The sequence below is a fragment of the Eublepharis macularius genome, chromosome 4 (genome assembly GCF_028583425.1).
Source record: "Eublepharis macularius isolate TG4126 chromosome 4, MPM_Emac_v1.0, whole genome shotgun sequence".
Lineage (NCBI taxonomy): Eukaryota > Metazoa > Chordata > Lepidosauria > Squamata > Eublepharidae > Eublepharis > Eublepharis macularius.
Window position 1 is genome coordinate 164840516 of NC_072793.1, and position 21176 is coordinate 164861691.

Sequence of the window (21176 nt, forward strand, 5' to 3'; positions counted from 1 at the left end):
GCCAGTTAACTATCAGCCTTGCCATACATTCATGTGTGCTAGTTCAGCCTCCCCTCCCTGTCATTCCCCTCCCTAGTCATAAGAACAGATGATGGAGTTTTAACTGTGCTTTTATAAGACTGGCTACCTTGATACCATCATAGGGACCTGATACCATTATATGATTTCCAAAATAGTCATGAAACTGTCCTTTTTGTATTTTCAATAAATTGTTATAACGGTGGCTTGCTGAAGCCATTAAAGTTTAGGAAAGGTTTCATTTTGGTTCCTCACTTGTTTTTAAATTAAATGCTTATTATTTAGATTCTGTTTCCTTGATTTTTTCTAAAACTGGAGCTATTATCTAACAATTTGCTAGAGAGTTGTTCTTTTTTAATACTTATTTTGGACCATCCTTTGCTTCTGAAATCTGATGAGACTGGGCTAGCCTGGGCCATGGTTGAAAGTGAAAAGTAGTCTACTCACCTCACTGAAAGCTTATAGAATCCTGGAGGAGATTTGGAGGGACACTTAAGAATTTCGGAATAGTTCCTTCCTCCTACAGTTTCTCATCTTCTCCAGCTTGTTTTATTATGGTGCTGTTTATTTTTATTTAAGGATTATCCTGCTTCTTAAATACTTTATGCCTGACTGGATTTTGTATGCATTTCTGTGTGTGAACATAATAAGAACAAAAGATGAGCCCTGCTGGATCACACCTGTAGCTCAGAGGGAAGAACTAGTTGCTCTGGAGTGCCAACAGCATGGCATAGAGGCTGAGGCCTTCCTCTGATGTCGCCTCCTGCCGCTGGTATTCCTAGGTTTACTGCCTCTGAATGTGGACATTCCCTTTAGTCTGTTACCAAGGACCCCCTTCCTAGATGGGTGCTTTCTGCCCTGATTCTGTATTGACTAAATTTACCTTGACAATCATTTTAGGAGCTAGCAATGCCTAGATTTGGAGATTTTTATTTTTATTTATTTGATTAAACTTTTAGTCTGCTCTCCCCACAAAACAGGCTCAGAGCGGAGCACAACAGAATAATGCACACAAAGATAAAAACAATGGTAGTAGTTACATTATATTAAAACAGCATAATACAGCGCGCACAGTGCATCCCCATTCTCCAGGGTGGCCATCCACCCAATCCCCAGATGGTAAGGTCAAGGCTGTTTTAGTTTGGCTGTGCTAACGAGCGGCCAAAAGCTTGGGTGGGAGACTGATTCACTGATGGCTCATCTGCATGCCTGTCCATTGCCATGGGGCGGGGGGGGGGGCTCACAAAGCCCAGCACCCATTTTGGTTGTAACAGACTGATCTATTTGTGCCTCATTAGAGCTACTAAGCTGTCCAGTTAGGAGATTTATATCCCCAACATCTGGATAGACCCAGGGCTCCAGATAAGGTCTGAAAACAGAAATCTCTCTTTAGCGAACCTGCTTCTCATTACAAATTATTTATGTGAGTTCTCATTTAACTCTTTCCTATCAAGATACACAGAGACTTTCTTTAGAGTTTAAATCTTTATTGTTTATTGAAATAAAGCCTAGTCTTTTTAATTAAGCAATATACTACAATATAAAGGCATATTAAAATGAATCCAGTAAGTAATGAACATATCCTATATCCTATAACATAACTGAGAAAGCGTATTGCTGACGACACACATGGATTCCACAGTGCAGGCACGCTCTCATGCACCCCTAGCGGGGATAAGAGGAGAGCTGCTCCTGGCAGCGCTTGGTCTCCGGTGTGGAGGGAGCCGCCCACTGAGAGCCAAGCTACAAGTGATGCCTTACACAGGTTGACACTTGTCAGCTTCCCTCAAGTTTTGATGGGAAATGTAGGCATCCTGGTCTTGCAGCTGTAATGGAGAGCCAAGCTGTAAAACCAGGACGCCTACATTTCCCGTCAAAACTTGAGGTAAGCTGACAAGTGTCCAACCTGTGTAAGGCGTCACTTGTAGCTTGGCTCTCAGAGGCTCAAAGGCGCGCCAAGAAGGCGCCCAAAGGCGGGCAGGGGAAAAGACGCACTACTGTGTCTCAGCTGTCAGGAAGGCAAGCACCCGGCGAGCTCCACTGTCTCCTGGTCGCCACATGCCCTGCTCACTTGTGCGTGCACGCGCATCTACCAGCAGCCGGGGTTGTTACCGCAGCGACTCCCCCGGCAGAGCCCTAAAGAGCTCGCGTGGGGGCAGGAGGGGGCTGCGGGCGGGCAAGGGCTGCTCCACATTCAACCCTTCTGGTGCCTGGCCGGGCTGGCTGGGGGCTCCTACTGCGCCAGAGGCGGCTGGCCAACCGAGCTGTGGCAAAGGAAAGCCCGGCTGGGGTCCCGCAAGGCTGTGCTCCCCTCCCCACCGTTGCCAGCTCCAGGTGGGAAATTCGGGGGGATTGGAGGGGGATGGAGCCTGGAGAGGGTGGCCATAGAGTCCACCCTCCAAAGCAGCCGTCTCCCCCAGTGGAAGTGATCTCTGCCAGCTGGAGATCAGTTGTAACTCCAGGAGATCTCCAGCCACCACTTCGATGTTGGGAAGTACAGTTGTCTGCTCCTGGTGGGGAAATTCCTGGGGAGGGTAGAGTTTGGGGAGGGATGGGACCTCAGCTGGATATGATGCCATAGAGTCCCTTCTCCTAAGCAGCCATTTCCTTCGGGGGAACTTACCTCAGTGGCCTGGAGATCAATTATAATTCCAGACCTCCATCACCACCTGGAAGTTGACAACCTGCCTTCAATAACAGAGCAAGTCAGGCGGAGAAGAGAATTTGAGGTTACAAGCCTCTCCTGCTTGCTCAGGGGAAAAAGGGATCACTGCCTCATGCAGTGAAGTCCTCTCAGGCCAGCAAGCAGAGACTGAGACTGTTGACATTTGCAAATCAGGCACCCTTTTTGCCTGCACACACCTTTCCTTCTCTGCTCTGCATTAATCTTCTAAAGCTTATTCACTGCTGCTTTCTGCACATGTGGCTTATGACTAGCCAGAGGACCCTTTAGGGTTGCCAACAGCTAGCCTCCAGAGAGCATCTGCAACAGCTTCCATACACCAAGGATGAGCAGCAGCATTCCCTCCCACCCCCCACCCCCAGTCTTTGGATTACAATTAAAAGTCCTGCCTTAGCTAGGCATATTTGTTTTTCCTATAGATCCTTATCCCACAACACAGGCATGCGAGCGTGCCCCTAGCGGGGATACGAGGATACTTGCTCCTGGCAGTGCTCCCTGCCTGCAGCAGCCCAATCTGGCCCCAAAGGGACTGAAATGGGCGGCTGCTGGGCACATGTGCCACTCCCTGCCTGTGGTGGCCCGATCTGGTCCCAACACGCACTGGGAAGGGAGCAATGCCAGGCCTGACCGCTCTGCTCTCTCCCTACCCCAACTGGGGTGCTGGGGAGGAGGCAATGCCACCCCTGACCAGATTGGGGTGCAGCAGAGGTGGCAATGCCTGGCCCACCTGCCCTACCCTTTCTAGAGCCCGTTGTATTTTCCCCCCACAACGAGCTTTGTTACTAGTCTAGATATATCTAAGGCAAGGCTCACTGTGGCTAGATCTGACTGAACCAGGAATGGGTGCAGCTGACACACCAACCAAAGCTGGACAAAAATACTACAAACACCACAGCCATCTGGCTTTCTGCTGTGTCGAGCAGCACTTCCAAGCTGAAAACCTGTTTTTTCAAGGGAAGTATAACATTGGCCGTTTCCACACGGCTTACCTCTGCCCGTAATGACCCAGTAGATCGCGCAAAAAACGCAGAAGATTGCATTTTCTGGCACGAGATTTGCGTGACGTCACGTGACGTCGCGCAAGAAAACGCGATCTTCTGTGTTTTTTGCGCGATCTACCGGGTCGTTATGGGCAGAGGTAAGCCATGCGGAAACGGCCCATATCAAAGAAAGGACAGACCTTAAGCTCCTGGTCTGACTTCCTCTGTCCTGTCAGGATTCAGTTTCGGCTTGTTCACCCTCATCCAGTCCTTAGTTGACTCCAAGCACTTGTTCGAAACATCAACAGCATCCTTGGAATTGGGCGGAAATGGTAGAGCTGGGTATTATCTCTACATATTGGTGACATGGCAGCCTAAACCTCCTGATGACCTCTCCCAGTGGCTTCATATAAAGTGTGGGGGATAAGACTGAACCTTGCAGAGCAGCACAAGCCAATGGCCAAGGGGCAGAGATGGAATCCCCCAGTACTATTGAGACCCACCTCCCAGACAGGAGTCAAAGCACCATAACTCAGGGCACCTTAGTCCCAGCACTGAGAGGTGGCTCAGCAGGACACTGTGGTCAATTGTATCAAAGGCTGCTGAGAGATCCAGCAGGACTAAAAAGGTCCAATCCCCTTGTCTAGTTCTTGGTGGAGGTCGTCAGCCAAGACAACCAAAGCAAACCCTGTTCCAAATCCTGGCCTAAAGCCAGACTAAAACGGGTCCAGAAAGCCAATCTTTTCCAAGAACCCCAGGAGTTGGGAAGCACCACCTGTTCTAGCACCTTGCCCAGGAATGAAAAATTGGGGACTGGCCAGAAATTCACCAGTACGAATCTATCAGCATATATTAAAAATTAGGATTCTGCAATAGATATCATTGCACACTTACTTGTGTTGAAATTCATTTGCCACTTTATTGCCCACTCAACCCGTTCAGAGATTCTGTCCCCCTCTCCCTGCTGGGAAATGAATTGGGCACTTACTGATGCGCTCTCCCCGAGCCACAGACCCTCTAAGTTCCCATTAAGTACTCCTACGTAAAGTGCATAAGACACATGTGGCAACTGCACTGCCCTATGAGCGTACCAGGGAAAAGACCCCAGTGTGGGTTGTTGTTGTTGTTGTTGCAGAAAGCCTGCAAGAGGCTTGTAGGTGGGAAAGCTGGAAAAGGTTTTATTTCCCCCCTCCCCTCTCCATGAGGTGCCGGATATAGCCAGCCCGAAGCAATCAGTGACCGATCACATCCACCCTGGTTCCATCCCCTGCGTTCAGGTAGCGGTGGGAAGGGTTTTTGCCTTGCCTTGCAGATCCTCGATCGTTTTAGGGGGAGGGAGTAGAAAGCGTAAAGCAGCCCCTCCTTCGAGAAAGATGCCTATAATCTGAGAAACTGGAGGGAAAGACTTAGCTGCATTCTGTTTGTTTTTAAAGGAGAATCCCTTTTGGAAATCGTGATGGCGACTGAGAAGACTCCGTGAAAACTGCGGCCATAAAGAAGCAGCTGCAGAGGAGATCGAGAGAAGGGACAGAAGATCTCTATGTGTTCTATGGTGAGGCTTTCAGGCTGGGGAGGGAAGGCGATATAGGCAGAGGAAAGCCCCAAAGGATGCTCTTAGGGCAAGCATGTAGCCCAGCCCTGCATTGAATCACTGCAATTTTAGGACTTACTGGATCTCTTATTTTGATCATTTTTTCCTTCTTCTTTACGTTCTGCCAACGAATTCTGACTCCTGATTTAAAGGGAGGAAAGCCTCAATTTCCTTTATGATACATAGAGTTCGTATTTATTATCCCTCCCCACCCTGTTCGAGGGGGGGTAGGGAATGGCCTGAGGCTGAACTATTGCGCTTAACTGATCTCATGGATCCAGTAATTGATTTGCTTTAAGGCCGGTTGCTGAGGTTTGTGGCTATAAGATGAAGTTTGCTCCGGTACGTTAGGGACTGACTTCATGATAGCGGACTACCTGCATATGTAGAAAAGAGCAAGAGTCCAGAAGCAGCTATAAGACTAACAAAATTTGTGGTAGGGTATGACCTTTGTGGTAGGGTATGAGCTTCAGATCTGAAGAAGTGAGCTGTGGCTCATGAAAGCTCATACCCTACCACAAATTATGTCTTACAGCTACTACTGAACTCTAGCTCTTTTCTACTGCCACAGACAGACTAACACAGCTACTCATCTTGACCTACCTGTATATGATTCTTCTGTTTTGTTTTGGATCTAGGGTTCTTTGAGTTATGGGCTAGATTAATGTACCACCACCACCACTGGTGCATTAATAATGTAACAGAAAAATGGTGGACTGTTGTGCTAGTTGCAAAAGCAACAAAGTCGGGACACCGGCAGGCAATCTATAGGAATTCCACAGTTATGCAGAAAATCAGGGCTGTGTAAAGTAAACATTAAGAAAATTAAACATTAGGAAAAAGAAAGATCCCTTCCCAAGCTCTGCCTGGTGAGGACTGAGTGTGCTCCAAGAGGCATCAAATATTGAGGGTAACATAGAGTTGGTCGAAGGGGAGAAATAGCCAAATCAAGTCCCTGAAAGCTGATAGAATGCTGGGCGGGGGGGGGGGGGAGCTTTTAGAGAACAGTTAGAATTTTCAAATTGTTTCTGCCCCCTGCAGTTCCTTACTTGCCCCCTGCTTGTTTTTTTATGACTGTTTATATTTGAGGAATATCCTGCTTCTTAGATACTTTATGTCTTACTGGATTTTTTAATTCATTGCTCTGTGTACCTCCTTTTATTTTTCAGTATAAAATTTAGCTCCTTGTACTTATTCAGATTTGCACTGATGGTGCCTCAGACAGGCCTACAGTTCCATAGCTTGTATAAGTCCAGCAATGGACACTGGACCGAAGAATTTCCCTGCCCTGCTTTGTATTTTTTTCCTGAATTTAATTTGGTGATCTGTATTGGTAGCGAATTTGTACTTCAGGTCCTAAATTATTTCTGCTTGTGTCTGTTTCTTTGTTCTCAACCAGATTTCGAAGCTGTAAACTTGGCTTGATTTATCTTGCTTTCTCAAGAGGAATAACCCTGGATCTCTGGTCAAGCAGGCTTGGTGGAAGAGGGAATCCTGTCAAAAATAACCTTGTCACAGAAATAATTCATGCCAAAGCCAAAAGATTTAGGGCAGAACTTGGGGAATTGCACAAAAAGCATCTATTTGTACCTCAGGAAATCAAAATAATTATTCTGGCTATTTCCTTCACACACTTCCTGAACAGAAATTCTTGATGTGATGATAAAGATGGAACAAAGGAAAAACCCAAGTATTCCAGATCTCCAGAGATCAGAAGACACTGAAGCTGTCCTAGATGTCCAGTTGGGTGAGAGATACAATGTTTAGAGACCAATTAATTTATAATCTGTTGCATGCTTCTCTTTGTTCTTTCACTGCAATGATTCTCAAGGCAGGAGCAGTAAAAACATGTATGTATAATATAGAATAGTCAGGGTCTCAGGCAGAGAAATATCCTTCCCAACTTCTGCCACCAGAGATCCCTTTATACTGGAGATTCCAGGAATTGAATTGGAGATCTGTTTGAGTGGGGGACTACAGGGACAAAATTCAAAGGTTCTAAGGGTCTGGATACTAGGTGAGGCATTGCTGGCCTTCTGCTACAAATTCTGCAACCACTTTATTGAAGAGGAGGGAAAGGAGAAGTGAGACCCCAGGCCAGTCATATGCTTTCTGCTCATCTTAGCCTACCACACAGGGTAGCTATGAGATCTGTGCTAACTGCAGTTCACGTGGTCTGTTTTCAAATAATTTTGAGGTTGGGTCTGGGTGTTTGTTGGGGAGGAGAGTAGATTGTTTCGTCCAGTCGTCTGTGGTGACTCAGTCTGTAAGTATGGTCTTCTGTATTATGAATCGATAAAGTTTGTTTTTAAAAGTTTTGATTGTTCTCCACCTCAAGGACCCTATGTTGGTTGGAAAGGTGGCACAAAATGTTCTAAGTTAAGAATAATTATTCTGAGTTAGTGAGCTACAGTCTATCTCAGATGTGTACAGGCAGAATCATTTAACAAGGGAGATGGAGTCTGAATTAGGATTACATCCTTTTAAGCCCGTTGACTTCAGCGGACTTTGAAAGCTGTAACTTTATTTTAGCTTATTCTGTGTGAGTGGTAGAGCTGAAGATGTGAGAGTAGCAGGGACCTACTTGGAAAATAAGGCAAGCAATATGTGAAGGGACAAATACATGGGGAAATTTGAAGTAAGGATAGTGACTCCTGTGTGTATGTGGATGGAAAGCTGGTTTTGACATTAAAAAAAGAGACACCACACATCCTGAACAAGAGAGGCAGCCATGGGGTAAAAACTAGCAAAAGGTTCCATTATCCTGTGTGAAGGAACGTAGAAGTCAGCTCACACAAAACCATTAGATACTGGGTAAACTCTGGGATTTGCACAGAAACTAGTCAACATCCACTATGACTGTTTGCTCCTGGATGGTAAATCAAACCTGATCTCCTCCTCTTACATTTTTCGGTTGGTGTAGGCCTTCCTAATGTGATGATAAAGATGGAGAAAGAAGATGACGATCACTTGGTACCAAATCACCACAGCTCTGAGGAAAGCAAAGCCTTCCCTGGTGCTCACTCAGGTGTGGGAATGGACTGAACTAACTCAGGGCATGTAGAGAACTCATTTAGAATCTGTTGTGATTCCCAGTTAATAAAAAACCCATGTTTGGCCCAAGTATCCAGGTCTGAATGTTCTGAGGTGATGTTAGCTTAGCTAACTCTTTGCATTTAACTTTGTTACACTTGATGGACCATAGCATCTAAGAGAATGATCTAGGAGTTCCTGGTTCAAATCTCACTTCTGCCACAGAGTCCTTTTAATAAGGACTTTGTGTATGGACAAGGATGATTTAACACCCACTCAGTGCAGTTTACAAAGTATATTATTATTATCCCCACAACAAAACACCCTGTGAGGTGGGTAGGGCTGAGAGAGCTAGAAGCTGTGACTGACCCAAGGTCACCCAGCTGGCTTCAAGTGGAGGAGTGGGGAATCAAACCCAGCTCTCCAGATTAGAGTCCTGCGCTCTTCACCACTACACCAAACTGGCTTTCAGCCTCCCACTGGAACTATTAAGATAGGTGTATCACCCTACCTTCCAGGGTGTTGTGAAAATGTTAACAATAAGTAATTTTGGTTGTTGTGTGTGTGGGACTCTAATCTGGCGAACTGGGTTTGATTCCCCACTCCACTTGAAGCCAGCTGGGTGACCTTGAGTCAGTCACAGCTTCTAGGATGTCTCTCAGCTCCACTCGCCTCACAGGGTGTTTGTTGTTGTGGGGATAATAATGACATGCTTTGTAAACTGCTCTGAGTGGGCATTAAGTTGTCCTGAAGGGCGGCATATAAATCGAATGTTATTTATTATTGAAATTTCTGCCCCAAGGGCAGAAGAGCTCGAATAGGAGCAATCTTGTCAATGAATATCTCAAGGTGCCTTATGTTAAATCAAGCCATTGATCCATCTAATGCAATACTTCTTACTCTGACTGGTAGTATGGTGTAGTGATTAGAGTGTTGGACTAGTAGATTGGGGTTCAGATCCCCTCTCACTTGGTGACTTTGTGCTAGTTGCATTTTCCTAGCCTTAACCCACCTCATGGGGTTGTTACAAAGGTAAAATGAAGGAGGGAACGGCCATGTTATGCTGTCCTGAGCTGCTTGGATGGAGGATGGGAGAAAAAATGTTATTACGATTTGCAGAGAAATCAGCAGACATTTGCTTCACAGCACAATCTGTCGTAGCTGGGAGTATCCAGATCTTGTATTTTTCTCTTTATCAGGCTTCCCTGCCAGGTTGACAAAAGTAAAAGAAGAGAAAGGCTTGCGGGATCATCAGGAATTGGAGGGGAAAAAACCCTTCCTTATTGCCTGTTCAGGTAAGGAAATTCTCTGAATAAGCAAGATGTATAGATCAGGGGTATGCAAACTTCTGGGCTTGAGTGCCAATCCTCCTCCCCTACCACACAGTATCTGCCTGTGAATATGTTGGTGTACTGACAAGTAGGAGGGCAGTGTGGGGGAAGAGGAGGTCAGTTCTTGCTCCCAACATGATTGGTCAAGCAGAGATTTAGTGGTGCTGCCAGTGCCCTGGGGCCTTGGCAGTTGCAGAGAATCAGCCCTGGGTGCCAAGGAAAATGATCTGGTGTGCCACTATTCAGTACATTTGTAGAGAGTTGCCCAACCATGGCATAGGTTGTTATTCTGTATGGAAGTAAAACAAAGGATCAGGGAAACACATGTTGCATAGGAATATGCGTAGTTAAAATGTAATTCTAGGATCTGGGAGAACCAGGTTTGAATCCCCGCTATGCAGTGTAAGCTCACCAGGTGACCTTGGGTCAGTCATACACTTTTGGCCTAACCTACCTCACAGGGTTGTTGTGAGGATAAAATGGAGGAGAGGAGACCAATGTAAGCCACTTTGGGTCCCTACTGGGGAGAAAGGTGGGCTATAAATAAAGTAAAAAGGAAATTAATTTTAAAATAAAAGGCTTTTGGTAGGACCCAGCACATTGTTTCTATGAGAGAAAGGACATCTGCCTGCAGAATGTGACTTTTGTGGCTGCTCTCTAAAATCCTGCCTTTTTGGTGAGAGATCTCCAGGGACAGAATTTGGCAGCTGTAGAAATCCTTACACCTATGGAAATGTACTGGATCCAACCACTTGTACAAAAAGATATTAGACCTATATAACATCTGATGGGTATACTTTAAAACATAACAAGGCTCTGGATGTTTTTGATTTTGGACCTAGACAGGGGCTCAACCGCCTCCTATAGCAATTTAATGTCCTGCAACAAAGGTCTTTTTGTACAGTGCTGAGGAAGAGTTGAAATATCTCATCCAGATTCTATATTCTGTCTGATTTCTGTTTCTTTTCTACTTGGCTAGGATTTCCAGGTCTCAAAACAGACTTGATCCCCCAATGTGACCAAGCGGGAAGATCTTGGACTCAAAAGCAAAATGTCTCTGGAAAAGATGAGGTTCTAGATCACTCTTCAGGTGAGATCTAGTGTTGTGTAGGGATCAGAGTGTTGCACTTCAACCAGAGAGACCCGTGTTAAAATCCCAGAGTGTTTACTGGTTGACTTTGTGCTGGTCATTACCTCCAACCTAAACTACTTCTCAGGATTGTTGTCCCCATACACAGAAATATGATATACTGAATAACAAAGGAAAAAGAGGAACCATTTCCCTTGAAGCCGTAAAGTATCGGAGAAAATGCTGGGATTTCCACAGGAAGTAGCTGACAACCACCGCTGCTAGCTGGCTAGGAGGACAGTCATTACATCCTCTTGCGTTTCTCTTTGTTGATCAGGCTTTCCTGTTGCGGTGGTAAAAGTGGAAGACTCGTGGGACCACGAAGGATTGGGAGAAGTCAAGGGTGTCAGAGTCTCGTGCTCAGGTGGGTCCAGAGATGATTTCACCTAAATCAGGGAATGTTCAGAAATTATTGCATTTCTTTGTGATTGATTTTACATGTGACATTTTTTAACATTTTCCCATAAAGTTTGAACACTTTCAGAATCCTTTATCCACTTGTTTCTTATAAATGAGATGGATAACAGAGAGGTACAGGCTGTGCATTTTGACCTGTCATTTTCTGACCCAGCTGCAAAAGATAGCCTCTTATGGATCAGGTTTGCAGTGCTAAGGAAGGCAGATTTCCTTTTTTCCCCCTGCATTGTTTCCCAGTCATAAATCTGTCCACCCTCTCAGGTGTCTGAAGCCCCAGTAGTGAAAACAGACAAGCATGTCCATGTCCCTGTCTCCCCCCGCCCCTAATTAAAAGGGAAAAGGCCATGACTCAGTGGTAGAGCATCTGTTTGGCATGCAGGAGGTGCCAGGTTCAATCCCCGGCCTCTCAAAAGTATCCTGGAGTGGCAGTATCAGTCAGAGAATCATATGGGTAGAAGCACTGAAGGAGCAATCATCCCTCCTGCAGAACTGTAGTCTTAATCCATACCTTCCACCCTGTAGGTTTTTTTGTTTTTTAGGACCAAAAAAACACACTCGTGGGAGGGAATCCATTCACAGAATTTCAGCATCCTGTGTTTGTTTGGCCAAAAACAAGACTCTCTGAAATACTGACATTTGACTCCTCCAAACTTTCTCTCTTGATCAGAGTTTCCTGTTATGAGGGTAAAGGAGGAAGAAGAAGAAGAGGAGCTGCTGGAATCAGATGTCCAGGATTATGAGGAAGGTGAGGCTTACCTGGGAGAGGGACAGGTTTAATGTGTCTGAATGGGGCACCTTCTCTTACAGCAAGTCTCTGGGTCCAGTGCAGCCTCCGGGTCTACCATCTTAAGAGAGAACAAGAAGCCGGCTGAGGATTAAGGCAGAGGCTTTAGATGCTGCAAGTAAATGTATTTTCATTTTATTTGCTCCACTGATACCCTGCCTTTCTTTCCAATGGGGACTCAGCAGCTTACATCACTCTCCTTTACTCCATTTTATCCTCGCAACACCCCTGTGAGGTAGGTTAGGCTGAGTGTGTGACTGGCCCAAGGTCACCAAGCAAGCTTCCATGGCAGACTGGGGGTTTGAACCAAGGTTTCCCAGATCCTAGTCTGACACTCCAACCCTTACACCACACTGGCTTTCAGTTTATTTGTAGGGGTTCATCGTGGAGAAGAGGAAGATGAAAAAACTATTAGAAATATTTATCTTCCACCTCTCTCCCTACCACTCTCCCATGTCTCCCAAGATGTCTCAAAAAGCCATGCATAGTTTTCCACATTACACAACTTTTTGCATCATAAAAAGTAAAACATCAACTATTGCCTGGGTGCAGGTTTTTTGGGAGGGGGGGCAGCTTGCTCTATGCCAGTCAGCTGTATTTTAAACTGGATTTGGAATCCGTTGTCTCTTCTGTTGAACTGAAGAATTCTGCATTTTAGTATATCTGGCCTATATTAAATACTGCTGCAGGAATGGCACAACTAACTTGGTGTACATGGGTGCGCTAATCAAAATCTGTTGTTGATTTCTATTGTTGAAAGTCTTTTTTAAAAAGCATCCATATCCATGCACAGCACTAAGGTGAGATGTCTTCAGAGGAAGGGGAAATTGGTGTAAATCACCATCCCTTCTTCCTCTAATTGAAATGTCCTTCTGCTGGAGAAAATGGTAGCTTGTTAGCATGTTGGGCTAAGATTGGGAAAGACCCAGCTCCAAATTCCTACGGAGCCGCTGAAGTTTGGGTAGCTTTGGGCCAGTTGCTATTCCACAGCTTGCCTTTTCCTCAGACACTTGTTTTTGAGGAGTGATGGAGGAGGATGTTGTCAACTTGCTTGAGGTCCCTATTGTGGAAGAAATTGGAGTATAAACATTTTACACTACGTAATCTGCCTTGAGTCTCGATGAGAAAGGAGGACTATACTTAACATAAATAAATGCATAATAAATAAAGGAACAGAGGTCTGGATGTAAGCCATCATCTTCATCATTCTTACAGCAACCTTTTCAAATAGGATAGGACTTCTGGGGCTTTTGCTGTTCTGTTCACTGCCTCGACTTTGCAGAGGTACCAGTTGGCCCATAAATTCTCAGAGCCACAGCCATTTGCAGTAGAAAAGGTCTTCCCAAGTTTCCTTTGGCTTAATGAGCCACCTCAATAATTTAGGAGCCAGACTTTTTTTTTTCAGCCTTCAGGATTTTATATATTAATAACCATACGTTCTAATTATTGCTACCACAAAATCTAATCCTGAACTGTTCAGTTTTTTGTCATTTATTTTTTAAAAGCTATATCAGAAGTGTCGTAGAGTACAAATAAGTATGGGGGTAACCTTGATTGTCATCACAACAACAAGCTAATCTCTGTCCCTCACCTAAATTAAGCTATGTCCTGAGAATCACCAAGATGCACTTACAATAAATTACTGCTGAACATACAAGGCACCACAATTAAATTTCTGGGCACCCTGGTACCTGGGATTTGCCAAACTCTGCAATAGACAGTTCTGGGCTAGCTGGACCAATGATCACTATAAATCAGTTCATTTGTCCAGACACGCAGTTACCACTGGCAATGAGACACATGAATGAATAATATACACATGGCTGCTTTATATGGGCCACTGCTCCATCTATCTCAGTGATCTTCAAGCTTTGCAGACCCAGCCTGTATGGTATCCATTGAGCTGAGAGCATGTGACAGGAAGACCTGTGACATCAGAACCATGTGACAAGAAGTTGAGTTAGAATTATGACGTCCGTACTGTGAAAGTCAGGACTATGGGCAGCAGACGAAGAATGCTTGGGACCAAAAATACAACAGAAGGTGTACCATAGTAAGGGACAAGTCCAAGGGCAGGGCCATGAAGGAATCCTCTCTGCTGCTGAGTGCCTTTACCTTGTGGTTTATTCAGTATGCATGCAAAGAGGCAGGAGGCATGGCACTCTCTGCATGTGTACTAGCAGCTGGTCCTCCCAAAAAGTTGCAAAAAGAGGTGAGACTGTTAGGAGTCTGTGACCCAGTGAGTGGAATTATGTGACCCACTTGAATGTCCCAGACTATGGGCTGGAGAACAGTCATCTGCCTCCATATTGCTTCCTCTGGTTTGGGCTAACTGAGCCCCTTCAAGTGGAGATTCCAAGAACTGACTAAGACACTGCCTTTATGCAGAGCATCCTGCTCAGCCACGGAGCCGTGGTTTCTCTGTGGCTAGCAGGCAGCTTTCTAAGATGTGATCGGGAACAGAGTGAGTCAAACGAAAGAGCAGTCTGGAGCACTAGAAAAACTTGGAACTGGAGATTCTCTAGGAGGCTGCCCAGGCAATCCCAAAAGCCAGTGATGCTTTAGCAGAACAGGTGTGAACCGTCAAATAGGGTCAGAAAGATCCGGAAGCATGCCACTTGTTGCGGAGATGTACATTAACATTCCCTCCACTTGATCTTCTCCTCCTCTTGCATCTCTTTCCTACTCAGGATTTCCTGGTGTGATCATAAAGGTAGAACCAGAAGAGGAGCCGTGGGTCTCAGGCCTCCAAGCAGAGGAGACAGCAACTGTGTCAGGTGTCAAATCAGGTAGGAGTGGAGTTTGGCCTAGACTCTTGGTTCTCAGTCGCTGTTCTTTGTGGTCAGTGGTTCAGTGGTAGAGCATCTTTTGCATGCAAAAGTTCCCTGATTCATTCCCTGGCATGTCCAATTAAGATAGGATCAGGTGGTAGTTGATGTGGAAGACATCTGCCTGAAATCCTGGAGTGATGCTGCCAGTCAGAGGAGACAATCCTTACCTTGAGAGATCGTGGGCCTGACTCAGTATAAGGCAGCTCGTGTGGTCTTCTGAGTTGGCTATAAGGGTGCTCCAAGCCCACATCCCAAGCTTTAGGCTGTCCAACTCAGAATTATTTATTTGGGATATTTCTGTCACTTCTTCAGAGTCCTGCTCAAGGTGGATTACAGTTTAAACAACATAAACAATATAAACAGCATAAAAACTACATAAAACAGAAGCACCAAATCATTTAAAAAGCTGGTAAAATAAATCCCTTAATTAAAAGCCTGGGTAAAAAGATGAGTTTTGGTCTGATGCCTAAAAGAAAGTAAGGTAAGTGCCAAATGAGCCTCAATTGAGAGGGCATTCCAGAGGTGAGATGCCACCACAGAAAATGCCCTGTCCCTAGTGGTGACCTACTCTACCTTCAAAGGTGGGGTCACAGAGAGCACGGATTGAAAGGTAGATCTTAACTGGCAGGCTGGACAGTATGGGAGGAGGCAGTCTTTTGGGTATGGAAGCATATGAGTCGTGTACATGCCATATATCTATGTGCAGGAGGAGGGAACATGAATGCTGGTTTTATCTCCTCTGATTCATGTTTGTCCAATTGTGGACACAGCATTATTGAGTTACAAGTTGGGGAATTATGAGGAATTGCCGTGGAGGGGGAGGGACCCCTGCCCCGTGCCATCTCCCTTCAGTCTCAGTGAAAAAGGCAGGACTATAAAGCAAGTAAGTAAATAAAATATTACCCTCAGCAGTTCCCCCCACCTACTGTTGTCCATACTCTGGTGGTTTACTTTTTGTGACATCTGAGCATTTTAGGCATGACTGGGGTCCCCAAATTAGGATTTTATGGATTCCTTCCTTCCTTCCTTCATGGCAGAGTGGGGTTTTGAGCCTGAGTAACCTAATAATAATGGTAATACTACTACTGCTAATGCTAATAGTATAATAATAATAATCATGTGTGTGTGTGCATATTATATGTAAAAATATACAGTCATATATCATAATTGCAATACTTACTGCAAGTCATAATAAAAATGTGTTGCGATGGCTGATTTTGGAATCTTAAAAAGGAAATTGTAACTTTAGTTTCTGCAAGATGAGGCAAAATAATCTCTTTCTAAGAAACAGTGTCCTCCCCCACCTATAGTAAATTTACAAGCAACATGACAGGAAAGGGGGACATTAATGTCTGATCTGTGCCACAATCTACAAAGTTACTTGATTTCCTTCTGTGACCTGCAAGTGTGTGGAGGGGGAGGATTTTTATGTATGTAAATTAGGATTCGGGCATGTGCAAATTTCATGAGACACAGGCTTACACATACAGATGAAAAACAACCGGTATAGTTTCATGGCTAGAGTGTTACACTGAGTGAGACCAGCGATCAAATCCCCACTTGGCCTTGATGCTGACTGGGTGACCTTGGGCCTAGCCTACCTTACAGGGTTGTTGTAAAAGAAATCCTTACCTTGGGACAGCATACATGGTTAGCTCCTTCCTTACTCCCTCTTGTAACTTTGTGAATTTTCAAAGCTACTCATCTCCACACAACTGGTTATTTTATTCCTGTTTGATTTGGCATCCTGGTGTTTTAAAATCTCACTTTTTCCTGGGTTTATTCTGGTGACACAGTTCTCTGTTCCTTCCCTCAGGGAATAAGTGCGTGAAAGAAGAGGAGGAGGACTTTCTTCTGGGAAACACTAAGCAATTTGAATACAATAAAAAAACATTCGCAGTGGGCAAAGGAAATGTGTTCCGTTGTGTGGGAAAGTCAGATCAATACAGGTCAGAAAAGCAGCAGGGAGGTTACCCTGGGAAGAGAGCTGGAAAGAAACCCTACAAATGTTCCTATTATGGCAAAATTTTCATTTGGAGAAAATACTTCCTTGCCCAGGAGAAAGCTCATACTGGGGAGAAACCGTACAAATGTTCATATTGCGGGAAAACCTTCAATGTGAGATCCTATCTCCTTGCCCATGAGAGAACCCATACAGGAGAGAAGCCACATAAATGCTCGCTTTGTGGGAAAGGCTTCAACGTGAGGTCGTACCTCATTGCTCACTGGAGAACCCACACCGGAGAGAAGCCCCACATCTGCTCGTTCTGTGGGAAAAGCTTCAGCGGCAGGTCGAACCTGAACAGGCACCAAAGGAGCCACACAGGGGAGAAACCGTACACATGTGCCGTCTGTGGCAGAAGCTTCAGTCATAAAGCTCACATGATCAGACACGAGAGGATCCACACAGGAGAGAAACCTTACAAGTGTTTGCAGTGTCTGAAGAGCTTCAGCCAGAGCTCGACCCTCATAGCGCATGAGAGAACCCACACCGAAAAACCGTTCAAGTGCTCGCACTGTGAGAAGAGCTTCAGCCAAAGCTCCAAACTTGCTACACATGAGAGAACCCACACAGGAGAGAAACCCTTTGAGTGCCCCTCTTGTGGGAAAGGTTTCAATCATCGGTCTGATTACATCATACATGAGAGAACCCATACAGGAGATAAGCCGTACCCATGTTCCATCTGTGGAAAGGGCTTCAGTGGAAGGTCCAACCTGACAAGACATGAAAGAAGCCACACAGGAGAGAAGCCATATCTGTGTTCGCTCTGTGGGAAAGGATTTTGCCATAAAGCACACCTTCTCCGACATGAGAAAATCCACACAGGGGAGAAGCCTTACAAATGCTCAGATTGCGAGGAGAGCTTTAAGCATCGGACTGACCTCATTAGCCACGAGAGGAGTCATTCAGGAGTCAAACAGTATACCTGCACAGCCTGTGGGAAAAGCTTCAGTGGAAAATCAAACCTTAACAGGCACAAAAGGAGCCATACAGGTGAGAAACCTTATACATGCTTGGTTTGCAGCAGAAGCTTCAGTCACAAAGCACACCTGATCAGGCACGAGAGGATCCATACAGGAGAAAAACCATATAAGTGTTCACGTTGTCTAAAAAGTTTCAATCAGAGCTCCACCCTTGTTGCCCATGAGAGGACCCATACAGGGGACAAACCATATAAATCTTGAGACTGGAAAATGCTTGAACAACACACCTGCCCCAATTCTTGGAAACACTGAACTGATTGAAGTGACTGCATGCATTTTTTAAAAGCATTGCATTGGAGGTGACGTGTGTGTGTGTGTGTGTTTTAAGCACTTGCAATATTATTAGGAGAAGATAGGATAAAAATGCTGTGTGTGTGGGCAGGGGGGGAAGGATATGAATCAAACCACAGATTTTCTACAATCTCTGAAAATTTACCTAAAAAGAGGCAAAACCCCACCACTCAGCACTTTGTATCATTTTTGGATTGAGAGAGAAATGAGGAATGAGACTATTGTGGCAAAGGAGATGGAAGTGTTATCACCCATCAGGGATTGAAACTTAGGTTGGGACCCTCAGGTGGGTCAGGGAACCCCACCTGCTGAGTCACGAGCCCCTCGGAAGCTTCTGTTTCTATTTTGTTGCTTTTTGGAACAGAACACCAGTGCATGTGAGGACATCGCACATCCTACCTTTCTTGAAAAGAGCAGCAGGGTGATGAGGTGTGGCCACTTGCTGGTAGAGGATTCTTTTTAACATAGGCAGGTCTAGAGATGTGCCTCCGCCCAAAAACTGTCCCTTGTCTTCTCCTAGCCTGGCTGCCACTCAGTCCGCCACTGTTTTATGTGCACTTGAATCGTGTAGTTCCACTCCCTGCCAGTGAAGTAGTCACTCTGGCTCCACCCCTTCCCACCGCGTGATTGATGTCACAGGACTTCCTGTCCTGTGCTTTGAGCTCTGTAGGCTTCATGCTGCTGCCTAGGTATTAAAGATGAGTCTGGAAAGTTTGAAGACCACAGACACAGAGAGACAGTGGTTCAGTGGTACAGCATCTGCTTTGCATGTAAAAGACTTCGGTTTCAGTCCTGGGTATCTTCAGTTAAAGGAGACGACCAGGCTCTCATTCCTCTGTGGCAATCCTTGGAGTGCCACTTCCAGTTGGATGAGACAGGGCCGCACTACATAAACCGTTTCAGGCAGCTTTGTATGAAAGAAGTCTTCAGACTTCTCAGCATGAGGAAGAAGTACTCATTAATCAGTGATACAGAAACCCACCCACGCTAAAGAATTAATAAATGGTCTGGCCGTGATGCAAAATAGAACTTTCCTATGCAAAGGCAATATTCCTTTTTTTAAAAAAATAAAAATTATTGGGTGAGTAATAAAAGACAGAAAAAAAATTACAGATTTTCCATTAATCCCCTTGTTTTCTTATTCCCCCACCCTTTCTCCCTCCCCTTATCTTAGACTTCCAAAAGTTTTCCAACCCGCTGTCCACCTCTACATCTAATATCTCTATTTAACTTCTATAATTAATTCTTATAGCCTTAATTACCTTCTTTAAATGCTTTCCGTATTAAAATACATTTCTAAACCATAAATTACATTTCTAACTTATCTATATTTCTTGTAAAGATCAACATCTCCTCTCTAGTTATTCAGTTAATAATTATCTAGCCCCCATAACTCCCCCTTCACATCCCATTTCTTCTCTAAATACTGTTTACAAAGGCAATATTCCTGTTGTATACCCCACATGCAAGACATGAACAACAAGCAATGGTAGTCACTTTCACACCTTTCGTGTGAGTTTGCAGGGTCATTTGGCTATCTTTAGAATACCAGATTAGAGGGATGCTGGATTTGATCTAGGAAGATGGTTTTGATGTCCTCTATGGCCAGGGTAAATTTTAAAGTGTTTTTTTCAAAGTCACAATCCATTCTCTCTATTCATTTGACTCCCCCTTGTGCTGCTTTGTATGTGAGAGTCTCTTGCACCTCTGCCCCTGTCTTCGCTGGCAGCTCTCTGTCAAGAAGAGAACTGCAGTTATAGCTGCATGTGCCTGGCTCTGTCTGGATTTATTTACTTCATTTATGCCATGCTTTTCTCCTCCATAGGGACCCAAAGTGGCTTACATAATTCTCCTCCATTTTATTCTCACCATAACCCTGAGAGATAGGTTAGGCTGAGGTTGGCCCCCATTTTGTTTCACATCTGCAGACATAGAATGATGTCTGTTGGGGGCTGCAATCTTTTGTGCAGTTTAACAATACATAATGGTGGATTTGGCCTCCAGGTGATTGGCTAGCAAGAGCACTGGGAGTTTTGCTTTTGTATCATCCGACATACCAGTTCTCTCCACTAGACTTGATTAAAAGGAAATGGAAAGATTGCTTTATAATTGGCCATTTGAACAGAAACTATGTTGCGTTTGTTCCTCACTTTAGTAGATTATTGCTTAGCCATTTAAAAAAAAGTACTTACGTTGGTATATTAGTTCAAGAAAGATTGTTTTATAGATAATTTTTTAAAATCAACACTTTTAAGTTATATGTTTTATATTAATAATGCCCGATAAGATCAAAAATTATCCAAAATTAACCCCTTTCTAACAGCATTTTTTTCTTTTTTTAAAAAAAGCATTTTGGTAATTAATTTTTCTATTTAATATTATTACTTAAGAGTGATGCTATTTTCTTCTGAATGGACCAGCTTTCAGTATTCAGTTTAAAAATTGCCTTCTGCAAGTACGAACCACAGAGGCCGAAGCAATCTGTGTTCAGTTCATATGAGTAAGTCTTTTAAACTTGGATCTATCATGGAAGTTTTTTAAAAAGTATATAAAACATGGTGTTGCTCTGTTATTATCAACAAAACTCTCTACTGTCCTGTAAGATCCTGACTGATGGCGGGGGGAGGGGGGGGACGACTTACTTTTTAAGAGTCATGTTACTGTATTGCTAGCATAAATATTTCATATGCCCGGACCTGATGAAGAAGAAAATATTAAAATAGTTTTTTTTTCCTTTTCAAATTAGAGTTTTTATTTATTACATTGGAAGTTTATTTATTACATTGGAAGAGATGCTTTAGGCTGATCCTGCACTGGGCAGGGGGTTGGACTAGATGGTCTGTATGGCCCCTTCCAACTCTGATTCTATGATGATTCTAAGTTACAGATAATCAAGCCGACTACAGTTTGCACTGCACTTCTGCATCCTCTCACTCCAACTGGCCCTTCTTCTTAACTTTCTGACCTACATATGAGGGTCTCAAAAGCGTATTCCCCGGAAAATTTTGGTGATCTTCAAAGTGCTTCTGGACTTGAAAAATATAATCATTAGCATAACTACCAGTTTATAAATACAGCAGGTGCTACACTGTCTAAAATGTGA

The 21176-nt window shown here is 44.4% G+C and overlaps 1 protein-coding gene across 1 annotated transcript; it reads left to right on the forward strand.

Annotated features, from left to right (window-relative positions):
- Positions 1 to 6678: 6678 nt before the first annotated feature.
- On the forward strand, positions 6679 to 19257 carry LOC129327448 (zinc finger protein 883-like). The gene is made up of 8 exons (XM_054976098.1): positions 6679 to 7019; positions 8196 to 8300; positions 9505 to 9600; positions 10616 to 10726; positions 11043 to 11129; positions 11850 to 11927; positions 14657 to 14755; positions 16614 to 19257. The coding sequence occupies exons 1-8, from the start codon at positions 6932 to 6934 to the stop codon at positions 17981 to 17983; spliced, it is 2034 nt and encodes a 677-aa protein (XP_054832073.1). The 5' UTR covers positions 6679 to 6931; the 3' UTR covers positions 17984 to 19257.
- The last annotated feature ends 1919 nt before the right edge of the window (positions 19258 to 21176 follow it).

Coding starts and splice junctions, on each gene's coding strand:
- LOC129327448 (XM_054976098.1), top strand. CDS start 6,932: ATGATAAAGATGGAACAAAGGAAAAACCCAAGTATTCCAGATCTCCAG. Junction 11,130..11,849: donor TGTCAGAGTCTCGTGCTCAG/GTGGGTCCAGAG, acceptor TCTCTTGATCAG/AGTTTCCTGTTATGAGGGTA. Junction 14,756..16,613: donor TGTGTCAGGTGTCAAATCAG/GTAGGAGTGGAG, acceptor TCCTTCCCTCAG/GGAATAAGTGCGTGAAAGAA.